General features: G+C 37.1%; 1 protein-coding gene across 1 annotated transcript; it reads left to right on the forward strand.

The window, feature by feature from the left end:
- Nucleotides 1–246: 246 nt before the first annotated feature.
- Nucleotides 247–23,993, forward strand: Yeats4 (YEATS domain containing 4). Its single transcript, XM_004845062.4, has 7 exons — nt 247–566; nt 4,311–4,430; nt 7,306–7,372; nt 7,469–7,563; nt 15,995–16,087; nt 16,177–16,264; nt 23,310–23,993. Exons 1-7 carry the CDS (start codon nt 516–518, stop codon nt 23,477–23,479), a joined length of 684 nt encoding a protein of 227 aa, XP_004845119.1. The 5' UTR covers nt 247–515; the 3' UTR covers nt 23,480–23,993.
- Nucleotides 23,994–24,583: the final 590 nt, after the last annotated feature.

Here is a 24,583-nt window from a genome sequence, read left to right on the forward strand (position 1 = left end):
TTATCCTCGTATTCTCTAAATTCACAAAGATAGCCTTGAAGTGGATCTGTTTTCACCTTTGGGCTGGCTGCCTGGTAGAATCTTTCAGTGTGGAAACTCATAGCCTTAAATTCCGGAGAATTCTTTATAATCCTTTATTGATTGTTTCCTTCCTTTGTCCAAGTTCTCCCAAGAACGCTTACGCTTACACGGGTCCCTCCCTGTTGCTATGGCAGCAACGAGGCGCGTGCGCAGTGTGCGCGGGGTGCGCGCAAACTGGTTACGCCTGCGCCTGGCTTCACTGTTGCCCCCCTCCTTCCGCTCCGCACCCTCCCGCGCCCGAATGGCCTGCAGTATCGCCGCTAGCCAGGGGAAGTTGGCCGTTACTCAGCCACGAGAACCCCGGTGACTTGCCCTCTTTTGACCAGAAACCCACCACCTGGGCCGCGCGGGAGGAGCGGAACCTCTGAAGGGAGCGGCGACCCCGCCGACCCGGTCTCTTTCCCTGGCGGCGGCGGCTTCTTCCGTGGGACAATATGTTCAAGAGAATGGCCGAATTTGGGCCTGACTCCGGCGGGAGAGTGAAGGTCAGTGCCCGGCCGCGCCTCCCTTCCTGGGGGCCCTCCCACCCCGAATCCTCCCTGCCCGGCTTTGGGAGGACCGCTCTGTTCCCTTTCGCGCCTTCTCAGTTTGGGCTGGAACCGTGGTATCTGGCGGTGAGCGAGTCAGAGCCGCTGAGCGGAAACTCGTGGTTTATTGGGCCCCAGTTTCTCGCGTCATCGCCGCCCTCCCATGCCTGCCAAAAAACTGACAGATAAACCGAGGCTAGCTTGGGGAAACGCGTGGCTGCCAAGGAAACGGGCCACTCCCGAGGACTGTGAAATCCTAGTTTGCTGCACTTGAGCGCCCAGCCCAGGTCGTCGGTAAACGAGATCCCACCCACCTGGTTGTGAGGCTAATAACAGTAGCAAATGGTCCATGAGCTCTTGCCCAGAGAATTTACAAATGCCGGACTGGAAAGTTCTCCATAGTATTTACGTATACGGTATCTGAGGTACCGGGGGTAGAATGACCGAGTTATGGCAATTCACAAAGCCCTAAAGTTGTGGCCAAGATAGTAAGAGACGCAGAGAACATATTACAGTGCCTGGCATATAGGGAACATTTAGTGAATGTCAGTTTATTTTGTTTTAATAAAAGTTATTGTTGATTCTAATGTAATATTTGTGACACGTGTTTGCCTCACACTTTTCTACCTCCCCTGGCATGTTATACTATATTTAAGGCAGGACTAATAGGTACCTGATGCAACACCTCTTTTTACCCCTTCTGATTTTTTTTTCCCTTCTGATTTTTTTTTCCCTTCTGATTTTTTTTTTCCCTTCTGATTTTTAATTTATTGCAGAAAGGAAATTTTTCTCTGAAAACACGAACTTTTGTACCAGTACTTAATCGTTAAGTCGATTTTTAGAGTGCTTATCTGTATCATTTTTACATTTTTATTATAATGTGTATAAGTTATCACTCAGTGTTTTACTATCATATATAAAATAAAAACTTTTCCAAAAGCTGTTGAAATTTATTAGGCTGAGAAAGCAATGCTAGACAAAAATTCATTTTGTCCAAGCTTTTTTTTTGGTACCGTGGATCTAATTTGTCCAAGCTTTTAGGCAAGATTTTAGACTGATAGGAAACTACTACTGTATAGAAATAAAGAGTCGCCGGGTGTGTTGGCACATGCCTGTAATTCCAGCATAAAGGAGGCTGAGTCAAAAAGATTATCAAGAATTCGAGGCCAGCTATGTAGTGAGACCCTATCTCAAAAACAAAAGAGTAAAACATTAGATTTTGGGGAAGAAGTTACAGAATTTTACTTGCATCATGTTAGGTTCTAAAACTAAGTTTCAGTCCAGGGTGACTTAAGAAACTTAAGCCTGCAGTCCTCAAATGATTTTCCACCAAAAATAACCATGTAAGTTTCAAAAGTGGGGATTTATTTACCTTCTACTCTTCAGAAGGAATGAGTTGCTTTTCATCACTCATGAATTCTGCAAGTGTCTAGCAACTATGTAGCAGCTATGAGGTCTATTGTACACTTGCTGAGTCAGTGCCCTTTGTACTCAGGGTTTAAACCTGAGGCCCCTGTGGTTGCCACAAAAGGATCATCGGTTGCCCTTAATGTTAAGTTCTCATACAAACTGCCTTCTTCTAAACTGTTAGATTTATAGGTATGACATTTAGTTAACTGCCCAGCCACAATTTAAAATTTTTCTGTTATTTTCACTGCTTTTCCTTATTTCTTATTAGTGAGTGTTGATTACATTGGCACAGCACTTTTTGTTTAAGGGTGCTTTCAACAATGTATTTACCCGAAATACCATACACTGGCTTCCATTTATTTTGATACATCTTTTTCCCATGGTGATGTAGAGAATCTTCAAGCCATTATAAATATTTCATTAACTGTTTGGTCGTTTGGGTATACACCTGCACAATACCTCACATCCTTTAGCAAGAATACACTGAAAAGTAAAAGACCTGACATAACTAATGAGGTACAGTGAGAATCCGCTCCAAGTATTTGTTTTTCTGAGGCAAGGGCACCACAAATGTGTTCAATTAAGAAAATCATCCTTGGGCCGGGGATTTAGCTCAGTGGTTTCGCCGCCTGCTGTGCAAGCTCAAGGACCCGAGTTCAATCCCTGGTACCAAAAAAAAAAAAAAAAGTGAAAATCATCCTTACAATTCAGTAAGTATGCATTTTTACTTTTAAGCAGGGCCTAGATCACTTAGCCACTTAATAGGTACTGAATGGCAGAGCTACATCCCCAGCCTATGCCATGAATTCATAGAGAATAGGTTCTGGCAATTCATACTCCTTCCAAGTGGTTCTTACAAGTGTGCTTCTCCAGATGAGGCAGGCTGGCGCTTCCATTGAACTCAGGTTCCTTCTCTTTGGCTTCCTTATTTTTCTGATCATTTTCCTTGACATGTTTCAGGAAGCTATCTCAACTCTTTAGAGTGTTTAGTATGCTCAGTACACATATTAATTCTCTTGGCAGGTATCTTGCCCTTAGCTTACTTGTTACAGTACCAACGCATGCTGAATAACATTGTAGACTTTTCTAGTTTTGGCATGGTTACATTTGTGTGGCATTCCTTTTTTAATAGTACCCATTCCCTTGATGTCTACAATATCACCCTTTTTGTAGATTCACATAAACATGGCCAAACGAATAACCCCATGTTTTCTAAAAGACCTAGAAAACATATACCTGGCTCCTCTCCTCTTTTCCTTTATGTTTGTCGTTTTTGGCAAATTGCTGAAACATGGTACTTCTAGCCAGAAGGGAACAGCACTTTTCATATATGGTATATCTTGCTTTTTGTCCTTCAAATACATTTTTGCTCTTCAAATACATTTTTGCTCTTGGGTAATTGGTCTCAGGTTCATGTACAACACTTTTTTCTCTTCACTTGAAATGTTTAGTCTCTCCATTCCTTTCCATAATCCTATCAGCACTAGTTGCCTTTATGCTAATCAGATGTAATTAGAAACATGAATGTACATTGAAGAACTGAGCACAAATGTAGCAAACATGCCACTAGCTAGTATTTACCAAGTTTCAGTCATCCAAGTACCACTTTACCATTTTTGTCATATCTGAATCCAATTGTAATATGCATTGTAACATTTATATTTAAATCATTTCAACTTTTAAAAGCCGCGTCCTAAGCAAGAAATTATGGGTTTGAATTTCTAATTATAGTTTTTTTTTTCTAATATGGATTCAAGTAAATGCATAAGTAGTAGAATCTCATTTTTGTTCAAATACCTAGCTTTTAAGTTCATAAATAAAAGACCTTTTGCATTTCCTGAAGCAAAACTCTCAAATGCTTTATGTGGTAATTTAAATAAAAACATTGTCATCGGGCCGGGGATTTAGCTCAGTGGTTCCAGCGCCTGCCGCACAAGCGCAAGGTCCAGAGTTCAATCCCCGTACCAATAAATAAATAAATAAATAAAACAAACATTGTCAAGGAAGGAATCTTGTGATTAATCTGGTGTTCAATTATTTGTGTTAATATGAGAATGTTGCAAATTGATCTGAGAAAAATTCACGTTTTGGGCTGGGGATTTAGCTCAGTGGTTTCGCCGCCTGCTACGCAAGTGCAAAGACCTGAGTTCGATCTCTGGTACCAAAAAAAAAAAAAATTCATGTTTTAACTGAACTCTAGGTTGTGAGACTGCTATTTCTTAAAACAAGTTTCAGGGCTCTATTTAGCTAATGGTACAATATTCATTGGTTTTTAAAGTATTTTTCTTTCAGGGGGTTACTATCGTTAAACCAATAGTTTATGGTAATGTCGCTCGATATTTTGGAAAGAAAAGAGAAGAAGATGGGCACACCCACCAGTGGACAGTATATGTAAAACCATATAGAAATGAGGTAGGTACTTGTTTTTCCTGTAACATTGTTTTTTGTTTTTTGAGACAGGGTCTCACTATGTTGTTCAGGCTGGCCTTGAACTCACTATGTAGTCCAGGCTGACCTCAAACTCGTGGTGATCCTCTTGCCTTAGCCTCCAGACTGCTAGAATTACAGGCCTGCGCCACCATGCTGTGCTTTCCTGTAACATTTTTTGAAGCTACAGTTTGTTCTGCTTGAAGATAAATTCTAAACTTCTTTTATAATAACTTTCTGATAAAATTAGCCCATTATGGAAATGTAGCCCCACCCAAAAAAAGTTAGAAGAATAAAGTGAATTGTCATCTTTGTGTAATTAGTAGAAATCGATTTTCAAAAAATATTTCCTAATTAAAATTAAGTAACAAGAATTATACTTCTATAAATATAGTACAAGTATACCTTCCAAACATCATGTCTTAAGTTAACATAGTAACCAGGGGTGTTTCAGGAATAGCAACAAATAATAAAGTAATAATGTGGTAGTAGACCAGAGAATATAGAAGCAGATCTGCTATATACCCTGGTTACTGGTGATTTTGTTTTATGGTTGAATCTCTGGTGCCTTGAAAACAGCCAGTAGATAGATGTTCAACAGATATTTATTGAATTAATAAATTATTCAGCTTGTGTATGAAAATCCCAGCATTATTCATAATAGCCAAAAAATGGAAATAACCAAAATGTCTGTCAGCTGATAAATGGATGAATAAAATGTTGTATATTCATGTAATGGAATATTATTAGGCAACAAAGAAATGAAGTACTGATAGATGCTAGCACATAGATGAAAATAAAAGCATTGTGCTAAGTGAAAGAAGAAAACATAAAATGGCATTTGTTGTATAATGTCATTTATATAAAATGTTCAGATAGGCAAATCCATAGACACAGAAAATAGATTAGTGGTTGTCAGGGAAAGGGAGTAGGAAGGAAGTCAGTGAGTGTTAATACGTCTGAAGATTCTTTTAGTGTTCTAAAATTGATTGTGGATGATGGCTGTGCAACTCAGAATATGCTAAAAACTATCGAATTACAGTGATACCTTAGTTCAAAAACTTAATTTGTTCCATGATTTTAGAAAAGATGGCCACATTTGTGTTTGAGCAGGAAAGATGGCTGCAGTCATTTTTCCCAAATAAAAGCATTCATGAACTGAGGTACCACTGTATATACTTAACACACAGGTAAGTTGTATGGTATGTAACTCATATCTCAGCAAAACTTAAAGAAACCAACCCTTCAGTCACCACATATAGCCCTTATGATACAGTTAAAATTCCTTTTTTTTGGTACCAGGGATCAAACTCAGGACCTTGTGCTTGCGAGGCAGGCAGCAGCACCACTGAGCTAAATCCCTGATCCTCCTTTTTCTTTTTTAGGAAAGTTATGTTCTCCCCCCTCCTATCTCTGCAGTCTTATTTGTCTGTACCTCAGCATTTCCTCATATCCTATGTTCTACAAATACCAGGCTACTCTCACGTTGATTTCTGTCAAATGAACCCTCTTAAATCTCTTCACTCATTCCTTCCTACTCAGTCTATTCCTGTTGATCCTTTTAGGTCTTATTTCAGTTGTCATTTTCTTTGCATTACTTTCTTGACCTCCAAAGACTAAGTTAGTTGTCCATCCTGTGGACTTATACCTGATGCCTTCATAGCACATTACACTGAGTGCAGGTTTTACACTCTTTCCCCTATTTCACAGTAGCTGCAAGTGCCTGAGGGTAAGACCCAATTTACCATTGTATAATTTGCCTCTAGTACAGCAGTATCGGTAGTTGCTCAAGTATTTGTAGAAGAAATGAGTGAGATCTTTCCAAAACAGACTTCAGATACTTATGAAAATCTATATCACAAAAAATTCTTACACTATAACAAATGATAAAAGCAAGTTATCATTATAGTATAATCCCGATTTTATTATTTAAATGTAGGTAGATATAAACACATAAAAGAATCCTGAAAACATAAAGGTTGTTAATGTTACTATTGAGTGGGACTTACTGTTTTGCATTTGCTATTTCTCTCTAATGAATTTTTTTTCTTTTTTTCTTTTTTTTTGGTGGTACCAGGGATTGAACTTAAGACCTTGTGCTTGCGAGGCAGGTGCCATGCCACCAAGTTAAATCCGTGGCCCTGAATTATATATTTTTGTTTGTCTGTTTGGTACCAGGGATCAAACTCAGGACCTTGTGCTTGTGAGGCAGGCGGTGGCAACCCTTAAATTATGTATTTTTTAAAAACCACTTTATAGGCCAGGGATGTAGCTCAGTGGTGCTGCACCTGGCAAGCCCAAGGTTCTAACTTCAATCCCCAGTACCAAATTAAAAAATTTTAAACCACTTCATCTGTTTAAGCTCTTTTATGTGCTATAATTAATAAATATGCTCCTGTGCTTCAAAATATTAAGAAATAAGGAGTTTTGTATCCAACAGTTTTAGGTGGCTTTGAATCTGTTGTTCTTAGGTTCATGTGAAATAGTTGTGTTTTTTAAAGGTGGCTGTAGATTTGCTTTGGTTTATATAATTACATCAGTAAAAATACTAGAAATCTATTGTCCTTACAGAAAAATCAAAACAATATTATTTATTAAGGTATATAAAAACAGGTTTATAAAACAATGAATGGGGATATATATATTTCTACATATTGTGCATTATGAAAGAATTTAGCATAGGCTTCTTTTGTTTAAAAAAAAAAGCAAAACCACTTCCCAGGTATCATTCATGATTTTTTAAAATCTAATTCCATAAAATTTGAAGGAAAATATATTTTATAAAATTGGGTCTATCTGTTGAGTGTATTTTTATTCTAGTTTTCATATGATAAAACTAATTAATTTCTCTGTGTTTTAGGATATGTCAGCATATGTGAAAAAAATCCAGTTTAAATTGCATGAAAGTTATGGCAATCCTTTAAGAGGTATTGTACGGTCTTGATTCATAATATACAAAGTTTAAAAAGATCAAAGAAAATAAATCAGTAATTTACAGGGTTTTTTTCCCCCTTTCTCTTCAGTTGTTACTAAGCCTCCATATGAAATTACTGAAACAGGATGGGGTGAATTTGAAATAATCATCAAAATATTTTTCATTGACCCTAATGAAAGACCTGTGAGTAATATTTGCTAATAGATAATAGAATTTTTATTAATTTGAAAATGTAATAATACTTAATAACTAGTGTACATTTAAACATACTTTATATGAAATAATGGTGTGGTATATCTTTCCATGAATTAATGTTTTTCCTTTTTTTTTGGTACTGGGGATTGAACTCAGGTCCTTGCGCTTGCAAGGCATGTGGCAGAACCACTGAGCTAAATCCCCGGCATTCCTTTTTTTTTTTTGGTACTGGGAATTGAACCCGGGGCCTCAGTCTTGCTAGGCAAGTGCTGTACCACTGAGCTACATCCCTGGCCCCTAATGTTTTTCCATTTTGTGTGTGTTTTTCCATTTTTAAGAGAAATACCTTCCAAAACTTTTTTTCCCTCATTCAAGTATGGATAAAAAGGGATACAATATGAAAATTTTTTTAATTAAATTTTAATTTTTTTGCAGAAAAAAATTTTAATTTGTCATTTCATTGTTATTAATAAAGAGGTTGAGTTCATGTGCTATCTAAAAGGCATATCCAGTGTTTTATACTTAAATCCTTCAGAGCAACGTTTTTGGTTTTTCAAGCTGCCAAGAGCACTAGCAGCTTTATTTTACGAACAGTGAAGCCCTTGCTTCCAGATGTGACTAGGTAGGTTCAGCCATTAGACAGATCTCCTGCTTTTTTTTTTTTTGTACCAGGGATCAAACTCAGGACCTTGTGCTTGCCAAACAGGCGGCAGAACCACTGAGCTAAATCCCCAGCCCCACTAGCAGCTTTATTTTATCTTACTCATGAATCGCTTATAATCACTGACTTGTTCATCTCTTGACTTCCTCCATGCTTTCATTTAGGGATGAGGATTTTAAGTTTCAGAGGTCAAATCCTGTGATCAGAAATTCTAAGTTAATTGTAGCATAGCTAGTTTTTGATCCAAATTACTTTCACATGCCTAGCCCTCTATAGCAATGATGGTGAACCTTTTAGAGCTTTCAGTGATAAAAAACAGTCGACTGCAACACACATGTCATAGGTTTGCCACAGATTTGCCACCACTGCTGTAGTATTTTCTGTTTTTGCTAAAACCATTAAGACTTGTGTTTTTTAAAATATACCTGTATATGAGTCACAACTCAGCTATAACTCTCATTTTACATGTTTGGAGATTTAACATTCACCATTAATTTTGTTTTCTCTTTCTATTTTTTTTTTTTTTTTAATTTTGTGGTACTGAGAATTGAACTCAGGGCATTTGCACTTCACATTGAGCTTTTAGGGTTTTATTTTGTGAAAATGTCTACGCTGGGCTTGAACTCGCAGTCCCTTGTCTAAACTTGCCAGAGTTCTGGGAATGCAGGCTCGCCTGTGCTACCACATCTGACTCAATCACCATTTTCATCTTGTTAGAATCAGCTTATTCCTGGGCTGAGATTTATCCTGCCTCACAAGCACAAGGTCCTGAGTTCGATCCCCAATACCAAAAAAAGAATCAGCTTACTCCTTTGAATACCAAACATTTACACTTTATCAAATTGCATTGTTAAAACTGTATGTGCTTATAAAGGAATAGAATGTCAGCTGGGTCGGAGAGCCAGTACCTAACATTAGAAATACCTGAGATACTTTTAAAAATTTCTAACTCCCAAGCCTCTTCCCCTGGAGTGTCTGACTCAGTAGGTTTTGGAGTGAGACCAGTAGCCCAGGTGATTTTGATGCACATTGACATCAGGGACCCATTGGCATATGCTTTATTCTTCCTATGTAGAAATTCGTTCAGGCAGTCTCAAATGAGAATCTACTTTGGGTTTCCATATCATCAGTATGGAGGACTGACTTCTGTCATTAAAAGAAGCATTCTATTGTTTGGGGGTAGTTGCAGTTTGGTACTTTAAATTATGCTTCCTTGAACTTTTTATTGATGACTTTATACATTAAATTTCTTTTCTTCTAAATGTTCATAGCTCATTTAAATATTTTTCTTCCCCTCCCCATTCAGTTTATTGGTACATTTGAGGTATAAAATACATTTACATACATCATTAGGATCTTGTACCATTACATGAGTATCTTGGTTCTTATTTTTTTTCCCCTTCCCCTGCCTGCCCTTCACCCCCTCCACCCTTCCCTATTTGCAAAGATTTTGTTTCCAATTTTTTCCTTTTCTCATATTTTTTCTTTTCCCTTCTTTCCTTTCCCCTACCCCTCCCACTTCCCCTGCTCCTTTAGACCTTTACTTCCTATTACACAATATCAATTATACATTTTAAAAATTAAAATATCAAAAAAAAATTAAAATATCAAGAGCTAGGAGACATTACCACAGATTTTACAGAATTTAAAAGGATATAGAAACCATATTTCAAAAATCTGTTTTGAAATAAATTTGACAACTTCTAAGAAGTACCTTGAAAGACAAATTAATGAAACTAACTCTGGAGGAAATACAAAATTTGAATAGCACCTATTAAGGAAAATATATTCCTAGATTGAAAACCTACCTATATGACAGCAACAGGCTCGTATACATTTTAACTGATAAATTATATCAAACATTTGAAGCAGAGAAAAAAAGGAACACTTCTCTCATCATTTTAGGAAATCAACATTGTGCTAATCCTAAAACTCGATAAAGATAATAGAAGAAAAAGGTATGAACATAGATAGAAATTTGTTTAACAAAACAAACTATTGGAAGTCAGATGTGGCAGGATGTAGAAAGTGGTTTTATTATAGAGATGGCAGTGTTGGTTCAGCATTGGAAGATCCACCCCCAAAAGTCATCATTTTAACAGAGGAAAGGAAAAAGCCATATGATCCTGTCACTAGTTGGAGAAAACGTATTGGACTAAATTCCACAGCTGTTCATGGTAAAAGCTATCAGGAGACTAGACGTAGAACAGAACCTTCTCAACAGATTAAAGACATGTACTCCATACTTCTAGCGAGAACGCCTTATATGAATGGAGAAGACACAATGCTTTCTCCTTAAGGTGGGGAACAAGGGCAGATATGCTTACTCTTCATCTGTCCCTTAAACTGAAACCTAGGCCCAAACCAAAATAGTCTGGCAATAAAATGACAATTAGGATAGGATTGGCAAGGTAGAAGCACAATCTTTATATGTAGATGAAATGATCATCTACAGAGAAAATACTAAAATCTCTAGGAGCCCCTAGAACTTGTATTTGAATTTAGCAGGATTAGAAAACACAAGGTATATATAAAAATTCAGGTCTATATATACTTGCTGTAAATGAAGAATTGTATATTGAAATTTTAAAGTTATGTAGGAGTGCAAAAGACCTAGAAAAATAAAAAGAAGAAAGAAAAAAAACAGTGTTGGAAGATGTTTAGTGCCTAATTTTAAGACTTCTTCTAAAGCTACAGAATTCAAGGCAGTGTTGGTGTAAGGAAAGACATACAGATCATTGGAATAAAACAGAGAATCTAGAAATAGAACCACACATATATGGTCCATTGAGTTATGAAAGATTATTTAACATTAGCATTTTATAGAATATAAACTCAATTCAAGAGCCGAGGAAAAGATAGTGTTTTCAGCAAATGGCACTAGAACACCTGTTATCTGTATATAAAAAGTTAACCTCAACCTTTTATTTCCATACATAAAAATAACTTGAAGGGATCTATGAACCTAAATATGAAAGCCTAAAAGTATAAAACTTTAAGAAGAAATTATAAGGGAAAATGTTTATGAATTTAGGGTAGGCAAGAACTACCTAGGATACAAAAAACATGATGTATAAAAGAAAAAAATTGATAAATGAGATTCCATCAAAATTTAGAACTTTAAATGACATCATTAAAATGAAAAGTAGTCCTTAAACAGACCATGTTTACGTTGCATATAACCTATGACCAGAATATATAAAGAACCCTTAGAGCTCATTAATAGACAACCCAATTAAAAAGTAGACATAAGAAGATGATAAATAGCCAGTAAAGCACAAGGAAAGGTGTGCAACTCTACAATCAGAAAAATACTAATCAGTACAATAACAAAATTGAATTATACACTCATTAGGGAGATGAAGTTAAAAGTTTAAAAAGTCTTGTCATGACTTTTTCTTTTTGTTGGATTCTCCCCCTTTGCGTTTAATTTGTCACACCCAATGGATTCATTCTGCTGGGTTTCCTGGGGTTGTGATCATCATTGTCTTCTCCTAGGGTATTGTCTAAAATTTTTTGGAGTGCTGGTTTGGTATTCATGAAGTTCCTGAGGTGCTCTTTGTCATGAAAGTATCTAATTTCTCCATCAATTTTGAAAGATAGTTTTGCAGGGTACACCAATCTGGGTTGGAGGCTGTTTTCCTTTAGGGCTTGAAATATCACTCCAAGCTCTTCTTGCCTTGAGGGTTTGCATTGAGAAGTCAGCTGTGATTCTGATGGGCTTTCCTTTGTATGTGATTTGTTTCTTTTCTCTCACTGCTTGTAGAATTTTGTTCTTCTGTTGGGTTTCTGGAATCCTAACTATTATATGCCTATGTGTAGATTTTTTTTGATCAAGGCTAGCTGGAGTCCTATATGCCTCCCTTATATGTATGTCAAGTTCTTTTTCCCTACTTGGGAAGTTTTCTGCCATCACTTCTGTGAACAGTTTTTTTATTTCATCTGCATTCTCTCCTCTTTCTTCACTGACTCCAGTCAGTCTTATGTTATTCTTCTTTGCATCATCTGGCAGCTGCTGGATTGATTTCTCATGTTCCCTTACAATTTTGAAGCAGTTTTTCTTTTCCTGGTCACTGATTGCTATCTTATCTTCTATATCTGAAATTCTATCCTCACATTGGTTCATTCTGCTGCGCAGACTTTCCATGGAGTTTTTAAATCTCCTGGAAATCTGTTTGCATCTGTTTTATGGATTCCATTTGTTTCCTGTGTTGGGATTCCATCATGTTCCTCAGATCCTCTATTTTTTTATCTGTGTCCTCTCTAGATTTATTAATCATGTCTTGCACTATGAGCACAATCTTTGCTATTATCTGAGAAATTATTTCTGATTTCATTTTTCCCAGATCCTCTTTTGTTGCTAGTTCAGAGAGTCCAGGTGGTTGAGTATCAGATTGTTCCATCTCGTTTCCCTTTGGGATTGCTGTAGATGATCTGGAAGTCTGTTTTTGAGGCTTGTTTACTTGTCTTCTCATCTCCACGGCGGGGAGGGGTACTTCTGGCACTGGGCGGCTCACCTTCTCTGCCCTAGGAGCGCGGAATGCTCACTTAAGTATTTTTCATGTGTAGGGTTTCCAGATCCACCATGTATTTACAAGATACTGTTTAAAGGATTATGAAGGATACAAAGATGAGACACTGGTGTAAATAGTTTATTAGGAAGACAAGAGCACAGAATTCAGCAGATATTAAGAAGAAAAGAAGCCCATGATGCTCCTAAAACACTTGTTGCTTTTAACTTTGTAAGACTGCTCTCTTTTCTTCTTTTTTGTTTTTTTGTTTGTTTGTTTTTGGTACCGGGGATCGAATTTGGGTCCCTGCACTTGCGTAGCAGGTGGCGAAACCACTCAGCTAAATCCCAGGCCCCTCTTTTTTCTTTTTTGGCAGTGCTGGGGATTGAAATCAGGGCCTCATGCATGCTAAGCAAACACTCTGTCAACTAATCTACATCCTCAGACCCTCTGTTTGCATTTTCATTTTTAAAATGTGCTGTCTTCTCTCTCATCATTTCATTGTTAGTAATAAAGAGGCTGTGCTCCTAATCTTTTGTCCTCCCCCCAGCAATTGGAAAATGTGTCTCTGAAAGAAATTATTATATCTTGTAACTTCTTTATGAGAGAGCTTCTCTTAGAAAGGTAAACTAATATGCCCTATTACATCTCCATAGTGATTAATCTATTGCATTTGTAGGCCTAAATTTCATTCCCTAAAAAGTGTTGGAGTGTTCTTTTAGTGTAGTGAAACCATTGTACTTTTTCAACAGTTAGCTCTTACTGAAAATAGGTCATATAAAGGTTTATCAAAATACAAAAGAAAGACGAGTAATTTATCATTTACTTCTGTTCACCAGTGACCTGTTTCTAACCTGTTCAGAAACAGAGAATGCTTGTTTTTAAAAGCAGAATGCTAAGATCTGGTTTTTGTTCTTGGAAAGAGGAATTTCTAGGTAATTACAGGCAGTTTTCTTTGCTCCAAGAATTGTCATACAGTGTTCAAAATTAAAAACATCTGTCTTAATTATTTTATTGCCTATATCTGCATGAATGCTTCTGGAAGTCTGAGTAGTATATTTAGAGGACAGTTTATGATGTAGTTTTAAAATTTTTTTATTATAAAGTCAAAAATACACATTGTTTCACGAGAAAAAGTAAAAGTGTTTGTGTATTAGTTTCCTAGTACCACAGCCTGGGTGCCTTAAAACAATAAGTTACTCACTCTCACAGTTCTGGAGCCTAGAAGTCTGAAATCAAGGTTTAGACTGTGTTCCTCTAGAAATTACCCTTGTGTGTCTCATATATTTGAACCTCTAATTTCACATTTTTCAACTTTACGTAATATCTTTCAAGTCCTAATGATGCTAGATGATCCATTTTTCCCTGTATTTGCAAGTTTGTTTTCTTCATTTTGCTGGAGCAATTTTTTCACAAAGGATGCTTGAAAAATAAACTTTTAGAGTCATTGCCCATCTGAAAATGTCTTCATTTCTTCTTCATACTTGATTGCTGGGATGAATAATTCTGATATCAAGGGGGGATGTGCTTTGTTGTCCATGAGAAGAGAGAAGGAGGGAGGTTCACCAAGCCTAGCTGTTTATAGCTTCTCGATTTCACTATCTACCAGCTCAACTTGGAACCTCTCTAGGGCTCCTAAGAGCTCTGGTTCCCACCTCTGATAGAGTTTTCTTCCTTAAGTTTTCAAGTTGTAGTTTTTCTGTATTATGATTTATTGTCCTACTGTAGCATCTTTCTGTCTATTCCAAAAATTTATCAAATTATATGTTTTAAAATATGGCATATACTTCATGCTGTCTAGTTTTCAGATTGTACTGGGTTGGGCTGGGGATTTAGCTCAGTGGTTTTGTCGAGCTCAAGGACCCGAGTTTGATCCCCGGTACCAAAAAAACCCACAAAAAACAAAACAAACAAACAAAAAGAGAAGTAGAACAGATTGTACTGGGTTTTTGTTTTTTGTTTTTGTTTTTTTTCGGTACCCAGCATAGAACTCAAAACCTTGCGCTTGCAAAGCAGGCTGCATTGTACTGTTTATTGATGGAATTCTGTGCATTTCCCTTCTCCTTTTTCCATATTCTCTTTTTTCCCTCAGTGTTGGGGTTTAAATTCAAGGCCTTGTATATGCTAGGCAAATGCTCCACCACTAAGCTGTACCCCCAGCCCCTTCCATATTAATGTGCCATCTTGAACCTAGAAGATATTCTTTAAGTTGGATACTTCCACTGACCACTCATCCAGAGAAGTCTGACATTTCTGTAAGTTGAGCTAGATTTATCTTTAAGGGGAGTTGATGGTGCTTGTTCAAATTCAATTGCAAGAATTTGTGTATTTTCTGACCTCCTCAGAGTACTCTTCTTCCCTGTTTCATGATTATTTTGAAGGGCAGTATGTCCTTGTAATGATACTAGCTAATCTGTTGGAAAACTTTTTGAGGCCTTTGAATTGTTCTGTACAACTTCAACATGAGCTCTTATGTTTGCCAGCTATGTTTTATTTTGCTACAATAATCACACATTATGCTGCAAAGCCTTTCCTTTGATGTCTTACAACACCTATTTTTAAGTATTTGTAGACACAGTGCTTTTGTCAAAGTGAGTTCTTACTGACCAACTTTGTGTTTATTTATGTCATTTATGTAATAATCTTATGTGTCACCAGGGAGAGTGGCTTGCTCTTGCCAAACATTTTAATACTGGTTACTCCTTTTGAAAGTATCAGATATTTTTCCCCATAGTAATTTTGTAAGTTCTGATCTTCACAGACAATTATTAACAGTCCATTTTCACTTATTTAAATAATTCATGTCTTGCTGATTTTAAAGTTTAATTTCCATAGCTGTATCTTGTGTTATTTTTGTATATACTTACTCTCTAGAGATGCTTGATTGTGTGTGTGTGTGTCTGTGTGTGTTTCTAGGGATTGAACCAAGGGACTTGCACCTACCAGGCAAATGCTTCACCACTTCACCACTGAGCTATTCCCAACCTATTTAGAGATGCTTGAATAGGTCCTTACTTACTTTCTTGAAAACATTCACATAAAGCAGATGCATATGGATGGTGCTACCTTAGAAAAAAAATAGAAGTACAGAGTTTGGTGATTTGCCACAATAAATTTCAGTTGAAAGGAGATCTGAATTTGATATTTTTACTAATTCCAGTCTCTACTTCAGTTAAAGAAATGACAGTTTTTTATGATGATGATGAAAAACATTGTAATAGATATGACATCTGTTTTTGTCTCACAGGTAACCCTGTATCATTTGTTAAAGCTCTTCCAATCAGACACCAATGCAATGTTGGGGAAAAAGACAGTTGTTTCAGAGTTCTATGATGAAATGGTAAGATTTTACAATGAGAGTTTTAAAAGCATTTTAAATTAGAAAACTTTGAAGTTATTGAACATTTTTTTCTCATTCTATCCCTGAAGATATTTCAAGACCCAACAGCAATGATGCAACAATTATTAACAACATCTCGTCAGCTAACATTAGGGGCCTATAAGCATGAAACAGAATGTAAGTGCCTTGTATTCATACTTAATCCTAAAAACTAATGTATTGTGCAATGGTGAAAGAATTATTTGATTAGTAGGTATTGATCTTTTTTTTAATGATATACGCAAATTTATAGAGTGAAAAAGCAAGATACGGTGGCATGTGCCTGTAGTCTCAGCTACTTGGGAAGCTGAGGCAGGAAAATCACAAGTTCAGGTCCAGCTTAGGCAACTTAGAGAAACTCTGACTCAAAATACAATTTCAAAAAGGGTTTGGGATATAGCTAGATTGTGTAAGCCTATAGGTTCAACCCCTAGTACTGCAAAGAAAAAGAGAGAGAGAGAAAGAAGAGTATATGTTACTGTAGAACATATCAGAAGGATGTTTTAAGTTGTTCCCATAGGTGAAATCCTCTCACAGTCTGAAGTATTTTCTATTTTATCCCGTAATTACATTTAATAACTATAGCTTTTTATTAGTTTTACTTAACCTATCTTTGCTAATAAAATCTGTGTGAAGAACTTCGCAAAACATAATGAAGCTTTTGTGTACTGAGAACTAGTTTATCTCATATTTTTTAGCTATGTCATTTTACAATAGATTCAGATAATGCTTGAGTGTAGAATACCTAAATGCTACATTGATAATTATTCATATTATATTTCCCTTCTAAGCTAATGTAGCTTCAGAATCCTCTATACATCGCTCCATTCATCTGCTGCCATTCATTTGCAGTTGGCATTCGAGATAAAACCTGTATTATCTCTATGTTAACACAGGTGTCACTGTTCATTCAGTCCTTCCTTTGAATTTACAAAATATGCATAGTACAATATATAAGAATTCTAGAGACATTTATAGCTAAATGGATGCACATTGAGGCAATACTCTTAAGTGAAATAAACAGGACACACATGTTTAAATACCGAATAGTTTCTCTAGTGTGAGAAACTGAAAGTGTAAATAAGGACTAAAAAGTATAATAGGTAATGTGAAATAGGAAGAAAAAGGGCAAAGGGGAGGGGTGGGGGAAGGGAAAGAGGGAATGGAATTAATATGAGAAAATGAAAAAATGGAAACAAAGTCTTTGTAGATAGGGAGGGTTGGAGGGGTTGAAGGGAGGGCAGGGGAATGGGACAAAATAAGAAACAAGAGAGATTATGTAAAGGTGAAAATTTCCAATGATGAATATAATTATATTGTATACCTTAATTTGAAAAAAAAAGAATTCTGTCAGCTAAGTATTGTTCTAGGTGCCAAGGATAGAGCAGTGTCCAGTCATATAAAACGTTCTGCCCTCATGGAACATACATTCTAGCAGGAAGAACACCAGTATTAAAGAGAACAATAAAGTATAAGGTAGTGATTGGGTGCTATAGAGAAAAATACAGGGCGGGCAGCACCTTGGGTGGGAGATAATGATCAGAACTTCACATAGGTCAAGAAATGCTTCCTGGGCATTTGAGGACCTAGAGGAGTAAGATATTGATCTGAGAGATAGTGTCCTGTCAAGGAATATGCAGGAGCAGAATCTCTGAGATAAGAGTGTGCCTGGTTCCGGGCATGGTGGTGCAGACCTATAGCCCCAGCACTCAGGAGGCTGAAGCAGGCAGATCACTGAATGTTTGAGGCCAGCCTCAACTACACAGTAAGACCTTGTCTCAAATCCAAAAAAAGGGCTGGGGATTTAGCTCAGTGGTTCCACCACCTGCCCCAAAACCACAAGGACCCGAGTTCGGTCCCTGGTACCAAAAAAAAAAGAGCATTCCTGGCATGTCTGAGGAGCAGCAAGAAGCAAGCATGGCTGAAGAGAGTGAAGAAGGGGAAAAGGAATAGGAAGTGAGTCCAGAGAAGTTAATGGGGGACCAAGTCATACAAGAACTTATAGGTAAGTGAGGACTTTAGATTAAACCAAGTGGGGGGAGAAGGAAAGGTAAAGGGGATGAAAAAAGGAATTAAGATGTGTTATGTATGTGTACCAACTTCCCACAGGAATACAACATTATGTACTACACACATGTACTCATAAATTTTAAAAAATACATTTGATGATATAGGAAAAAAACAGAAATGGATGTGAAGTCTTTAGAGGGCAGTAGCATCATACTAACATTTTTTTTTCATACTAACATTTTAAAATGACCACACTTGCTGTTGTGTTGCAAAGAGACTCTAAAGCAGAAATGGTAGAAACAGAACATAGACAGGTAATTAGGAGGCTGTCTCAATAATCCAAATATGATATTGCTTAGACCAGAGTGATGGAACCAGTGAGAAGGGGTCAGATTGTGGACCCAGAGTGTGTCCTTTTAACTAGTAAGTTGTTCTGTCTATAAATATAAGGCTCATATTATAGTCTGTACAAAAATAACAATTCTTTGGATTGTTTTCTTCTAATTAAGACTTCATTGGAAAATGAAGAACAGAAACTTTTTTTTTTATATAAGCATTTAATAGCATAGGAAGCAGAGAACTGGAATAAGCTAAGGAAATGTTAAACTGTTTTCCTCCAGGACCTCATTGCTGTTTAACTCAGTTCTCCTTCACAGTTCAGCAGTTATCAAAACTAAAGCATTGTGACTAAATTATACACAAGAATCTATGTTATATCTACAGTGAATGCTGTCTGGAAAATTGAGTTAAATCAGGTCTCCCTAACTTGATTTAAAACTACCTGTTAAAATCATACAGGAGGGGCTGGGGATTTATCTCAGTGGTTTTGCCACCTGCTGCACAAGCGCAAGGACCTGAGTTCGATCCCCGGTACCAAAAAAAAAAAAAATCGTACAGGACAGGGCCAGGGATTTAGCTCTGTGGTTCTGGCACCTGCCTTGCAAGCACAAGGTCCTGAGTTCGATCCCAGTACCAAAAAAAATAAATAAAAATCATACAGGACAGCTGGGGATTGGCTCAGTGGTGCCACCGCCTGGCGTCCCGAGTTCGATCCCTGGAACCAAAAAAAAAACCATACAGGACTCCTTGTGGTTTTCCAAATGTATATATGCTGTTTCCAGGGCCTGCCATGTGTACCTCATCTACCTCTTCTTTGTTCTTTTAAGACTTAGTCCAGATTTCACTAATGCTGAGAAGCTTTCTTTGATACATGCATACCCTTTTCTCTCCCCCTTTCCCAATAACAGGGCTCAAACTCAGGATCTTGTGCTTATGAGACAGGAGTGGCACCATTGAGCTAAATTCCCGGCCCTCCCTTTTCTATTAATGTGAATCCATTCTACTATTGTGGCTCGCTGCAATTACCTCATGACACTGTATTGCTTTTTTTTCCCTTGCCTCTCTCCTACCTCTTTATTCCAGCAGCTAATAAAGTATCATTCAATTATTTTTTCACTGATATGCGAGAGTGTAAGTGGAACGAAAGTTTGTCTAGTAAAAATAAAAAGCAATGTAAACAAAGTCTAAAGAGAGATATACCATGAAAAAGTATTCTACTCATGTCATAGATGACTGACATATGAAGAGCTCCTGTAGATAAAGAAGGAAGGCCAATGACCAATAGAAAAATGACCAGAGGAAAGAGTTCATGGAAAGAAAGAAGTGTCTCTTAAACAAACAGAATTGGGCCAGGTGTGGTGGCACATGCCTGTAGTAATCCCAACACTTGAGAGTTGAGGCAGGAGGATCGCCATGCCTTCAAGGCCACCCTGAGCTACATAGTGAGTTTAATGCCAGCCTGAACTACATAGCAAGACCCTGCCTCAAAAAAAAAAAAATTGACCAGCCTCAGTAGTAAAAACAGAAAGGTAAATTAAAGGTACTCTGAAATAGTGCTTTTAAGCTTTGAGATTAAAATGAAAAAACTGCTGAGGATGTAGCTCAGTGGCACCACACCTGCCTGGCAAGTGCAAAGTCCTGAGTTCGATCCTGGTATCAAAAATAAATAAATTAAACAAATCCAAAAAACTGATACATTAGGGAAGCAGATATACAATGACAGTGGGATTATAAGGTAGATCTTGTAAGAGAGAGTTGGCATTCTTCGATAATTACAAGTACATAGAACCTTTAACATAATGATTCCACTTACAGGAATTTATCCTGCAAGTCTACTGAAATAATTATGTGCAGCACATACAATACTGCATCGTTGTAATAGAAAATGGAACACTGACTGTACATCAGTGAGAAACAGACTAAGTGAATTATGTATCCATTCAGTAAGGTCTGTTACAATCATTTGAAAGAAGAAGGCAGTTCTGCAATATGGAATGAGCTTCCAAATAAGAGAAGCAGCCAAGTGCAGGACAGTTTGTAGGCTGTGATACCACTTGTGTTGGGGGGAAAATGAAACCACATGAGTATATGCTTATATATCTATAGTTGGCTTCTGGAAAGATACCAGAGAGAACTAGTAGTGATTATGTCTCCGAGGAGAGGCACAGGTTAATGCGGTTTGGGGAGTAGGATACTTATTCATTGTCTGCCCTTTTCAACCTTTTAATCTTTTATCATGTATGGACTACATATTTTAAAAATACATAAACTTTTAGGTGTCAAGGATTTAGCTTAATGGTGCTGCACCTGCCTCACAGGGCAAGGTCTTGAGTTTGATCCCTGGTACCGGAAAAAATAAAAAACTAAAAAATACATAATTTTTTAAATAAAAGCAATAAGGGAAATTACAAAGAAAAATATGGATTACTTTGGGAATATAAAAGTTAGTGTTACAAAAAGCAAGTTTCCAACAATGAGGAAAATGAGGAAAGTGCTTGTCTTAAGTTACTTTTCTCGTCGCTAAGACAAAATACCCAACACCCAGAGTTAAGGAAAGGTTTATTTAGCTCACAGTTTGTAGAGGTTTCAGCCCATAATCAGCTGGCTCCAAGGCAGGGTGGCATGGCAGAGGGGCATCATAGAGGAGAAACAGTTCATGGTGGGCAGAAGGTAGCAAAGCAACAAGGGATAGGGCCTGGGATTTAGCTCAGTGGTGCCACCACCTGCCTCGCAAGTGCAAGGTCCCAAATTTGATCCCTGGTACCAAAAAAAAAAAAAGCAACAGGGGTCGACCCCAGTTCTTTCTATCCCTTGTATCTTATCCAGGCTACTTAGAATGGGTAGCATGCACACCCTTAATCCTAGTGCCCTTGATCCTAGTCTTGCACTATAAAACTATTCCAGCATCACATACTCTAGATCCAGCCACCTCTGAAATAGCCCCACCTATGACTACATGAGGCTTTGGTGAACATGTAGACACAAGCCATGACAGTACTCATTAATATTTATTGCACATTTTTTCTATGCTTGATGCTTTAAATATAACTACTTAATCCTCATAAATTCTTTGAGAAATGTGTAGCTTTAGCCATATCGTTAGGAAGAAGAAATTGAGCTAGACATAGTTGTGCACACCTGTAAATCCAGCACTCAGGAGGCTGAGGCAGGAAGATTGCCACGAGTTTGAGGCCTTCCTGGGCTGCATAGTGAGTTTAAGATCAGCCTGAACTGCACAAGACCCTGTCTCAAAAAAAAGAAAAAGAAGAACTGAGGGGAGGAGAACTGAGACGTCCACATATTAAGAAACCAAGAGTGTGTTTGAACTCATCTTTTGTTTCAAAGTTGAGATTTTTTTCACTGAACCATCCTGCTTCCAATTAGTGACCAATTTAAGTTTGTCTTAAGTATAATTGTATGTACTTCAGGAGTTATCAGCAGCAGTTACCAAAAGTGTCCACAAGACGGAGATGTTGGGTGCAAATAAACATTTTTTTTAAAAAAAATTGCTACACCAATCCCTGGTACCAAAAAAAAAAAAAAAAAAGAATCCAACTCTCAAAAAACAACGCTACACTATCAAAAGGGATTTTTAAATTGTTGCAGTAAGGACATTTTCTTTAGCAACACGTTATGTATCCAGGTAGAATTTTTCATTTATTATTTAATTTCTTTTTCATTATAATACTTGTTAGGGCTTTTTATGTACCACATTGTATTCTGAGTACCTTATATACATTCACTTAAAAATCTTTTCATCAGGGCCGGGGATTTAGCTCAGTGGCACCGTGCCTGGCTCGCAAGCACAAGGTCCTGAGTTCAATCCCTGGTGCCAAAAAAAAGAATCTTTTCAACAAGTGATACGAGATATTTGCCATTATAATTTCTGTTCTGTGAGGAAGTGAGCATAGAGAGAGGAAATAACTTAAGAGTTCACAACTAATAAATGGAAGAGCTAGAATTTAAATTGAGACGGTTATGTTATCTTTAAAAAAAAAATACCAGCTTATTTTGATGGTGTGACTTTGTTAGGTAAGTTTCATCTTTATTATGTAAGTGCATCAGTTGAAGAATACTTTTAGCCAGGCATGATGACATACACCATCTCAGCTATTGGAAGGTGAGGCAGGAGGATTGCAGGTTCAAGCCAGCCTGGCAATTTAGTGAGACCCTATCTCAAAAATAAAAAAGAGGCAGGGCCGGGGATTTAGCTCAGTGGTGCCATCAACCTGCCTCATAAGCGCAAGGTCCCGAGTTCAATCCCCGGTACCCAAAAAAATAAATAAAAATAAAAAAGAGGCTGGGGATATAGCTTAGAGTGCATGTATAGCTTTCACACGGCCCTGGGTTTGATCTCAAGCGTGGAAAGAAAACAAAAAACTTTCAGTTAGCTCTTTTGTTAGTTGATGTCTCCTGGGTTTGTATGCCCACTTATTTCAAAGTAATACATATAGGGCCGGGGATTTAGCTCAGTGGTTTTGCTGCCTGCTGTGCAAACGCAAGGACCCGAGTTCGATCCCCAGTACCAAAAAAAAAAAAAAAAAGCCTATCTTTCCAAAGTAATATATAGAAAGAAAAGCAAAGAAGTAATGTGTTATCCCTTAACTGTGAGTTAGTGACCAAAATTTTATTCATGTTTGTAGAAAACAGCCTAGATCCTCTGGGAAATTCACTTTCTTACCTTCTCCCACCCATCCACATTTAATGTTATGTATTTTAAGTTGTCACATTTCATCATGGAAACATTGACCTAACGAAATGCCATATGTATTATTCAGTGGCACATCTTAGATGTGTAAGAAAAATAATTCAGTACAAATATTTTTTTTCTTAGTTGCAGAACTTGAAGTGAAAACCAGAGAAAAATTAGAAGCTGCCAAGAAAAAAACAAGCTTTGAAATTGCAGAGCTTAAAGAGAGGTTAAAAGCAAGTCGTGAAACCATAAATTGTTTGAAAAATGAAATCAGGAAACTTGAAGAAGATGATCAGACAAAAGACATATAAACAGCTCTAAAGAGAACTTGGTATGTGCTAATAAGGTGGACTTCATTTATGGAGAAGTGGACTTAATACAGGTAACTATTGATGTTTCTTAGAGGAACTGCATATATATAGTTGTCAACTATGGATTTCTCAGCAAGTGTCAAAATATTCAAACAATCTTTAATGGAAAATATATGTGTAATAAGAATGGATTCTGACAAAAAAAAAAAAAAGAATGGATTCTGTGTAAGCATTTTTACCAATCCATTTTAGGTAAATTCTATAATGTTAAGCATGGTTTTTAAAAATTTTTATTGGAGTATATGAGTATAGCTTATTTTCCTTGTGGTAAGCATCAAAATGTCATTATAAATAACCTGTACAAATTTTTTATTTCTGTAGTAGTTAGAATTAACAATAAGATTCTAAGCATATGTATTTGATTTTTTCAGAGTCTTATCTGCCCATATTCTACCTCTATAGTATATGATGCACTCAGTAGTAATTATTTAATAAAGGTAGTTTTTGGACCTGTTTTCTGGCTTGTGATGTGTTTGCTCCTCTTTTAAAACTTTCTGGATCTCCCTCAATACAATTTACACATCTCCATAGTGTTATATGACTACATCTTAAGAAAATGCTTTATGTCTCTTTTTTTTTCGGTACCGGGGATCGAACTCAGGTCCTTGTGCTTGCGCAGCTGGCGGCGAAACCACTGAGCTAAATCCCCAGCCCCTACTTTATGTCTTTTTAAGTTGTTGCATTTATAAGCTTTCTGGAGGTTTTACAAAGGTGTCTGTGGTCTGAAATTTCTGCTAGGGCCTTCTGGAGCTTGAAGGTGCCACTTACAATTGTGGCAGTCATATCATTCAGTTTTATCTTTTAGCCTACCAGGCCCATGAGGATAAAACTTTGCACAATATAGGAGAGAGTCTGGGGATAGACCAGAAAGACTAATGAGGGAAAAAGTCTCATTCTACTTGAGAAACCTTAACATGGGAGATCATCCCTCTGCTCATAAAGTCCATGTAGGCAGGTTTACCTTTATGTTATGCATGTATACAAGGATTCAAAATGTGTCATCAAGCTGAAAATGGTGGTGCACACCTGTAATCTCAGCTACTC

Source organism: Heterocephalus glaber, unplaced genomic scaffold (genome assembly GCF_053883595.1).
Source record: "Heterocephalus glaber isolate CG9 unplaced genomic scaffold, H.glaber_assembly_v1.0 deba00001571, whole genome shotgun sequence".
NCBI lineage: Eukaryota > Metazoa > Chordata > Mammalia > Rodentia > Bathyergidae > Heterocephalus > Heterocephalus glaber.

Excerpts from the sequence above, each read along its gene's own strand:
- Yeats4 (XM_004845062.4), top strand. The coding sequence starts at position 516 with ATGTTCAAGAGAATGGCCGAATTTGGGCCTGACTCCGGCGGGAGAGTG. Across the intron at positions 567-4,310 it reads ACTCCGGCGGGAGAGTGAAG|GGGGTTACTATCGTTAAACC; the intron begins GTCAGTGCCCGG and ends TTTTTCTTTCAG. Across the intron at positions 16,265-23,309 it reads CTATAAGCATGAAACAGAAT|TTGCAGAACTTGAAGTGAAA; the intron begins GTAAGTGCCTTG and ends TTTTTTTCTTAG.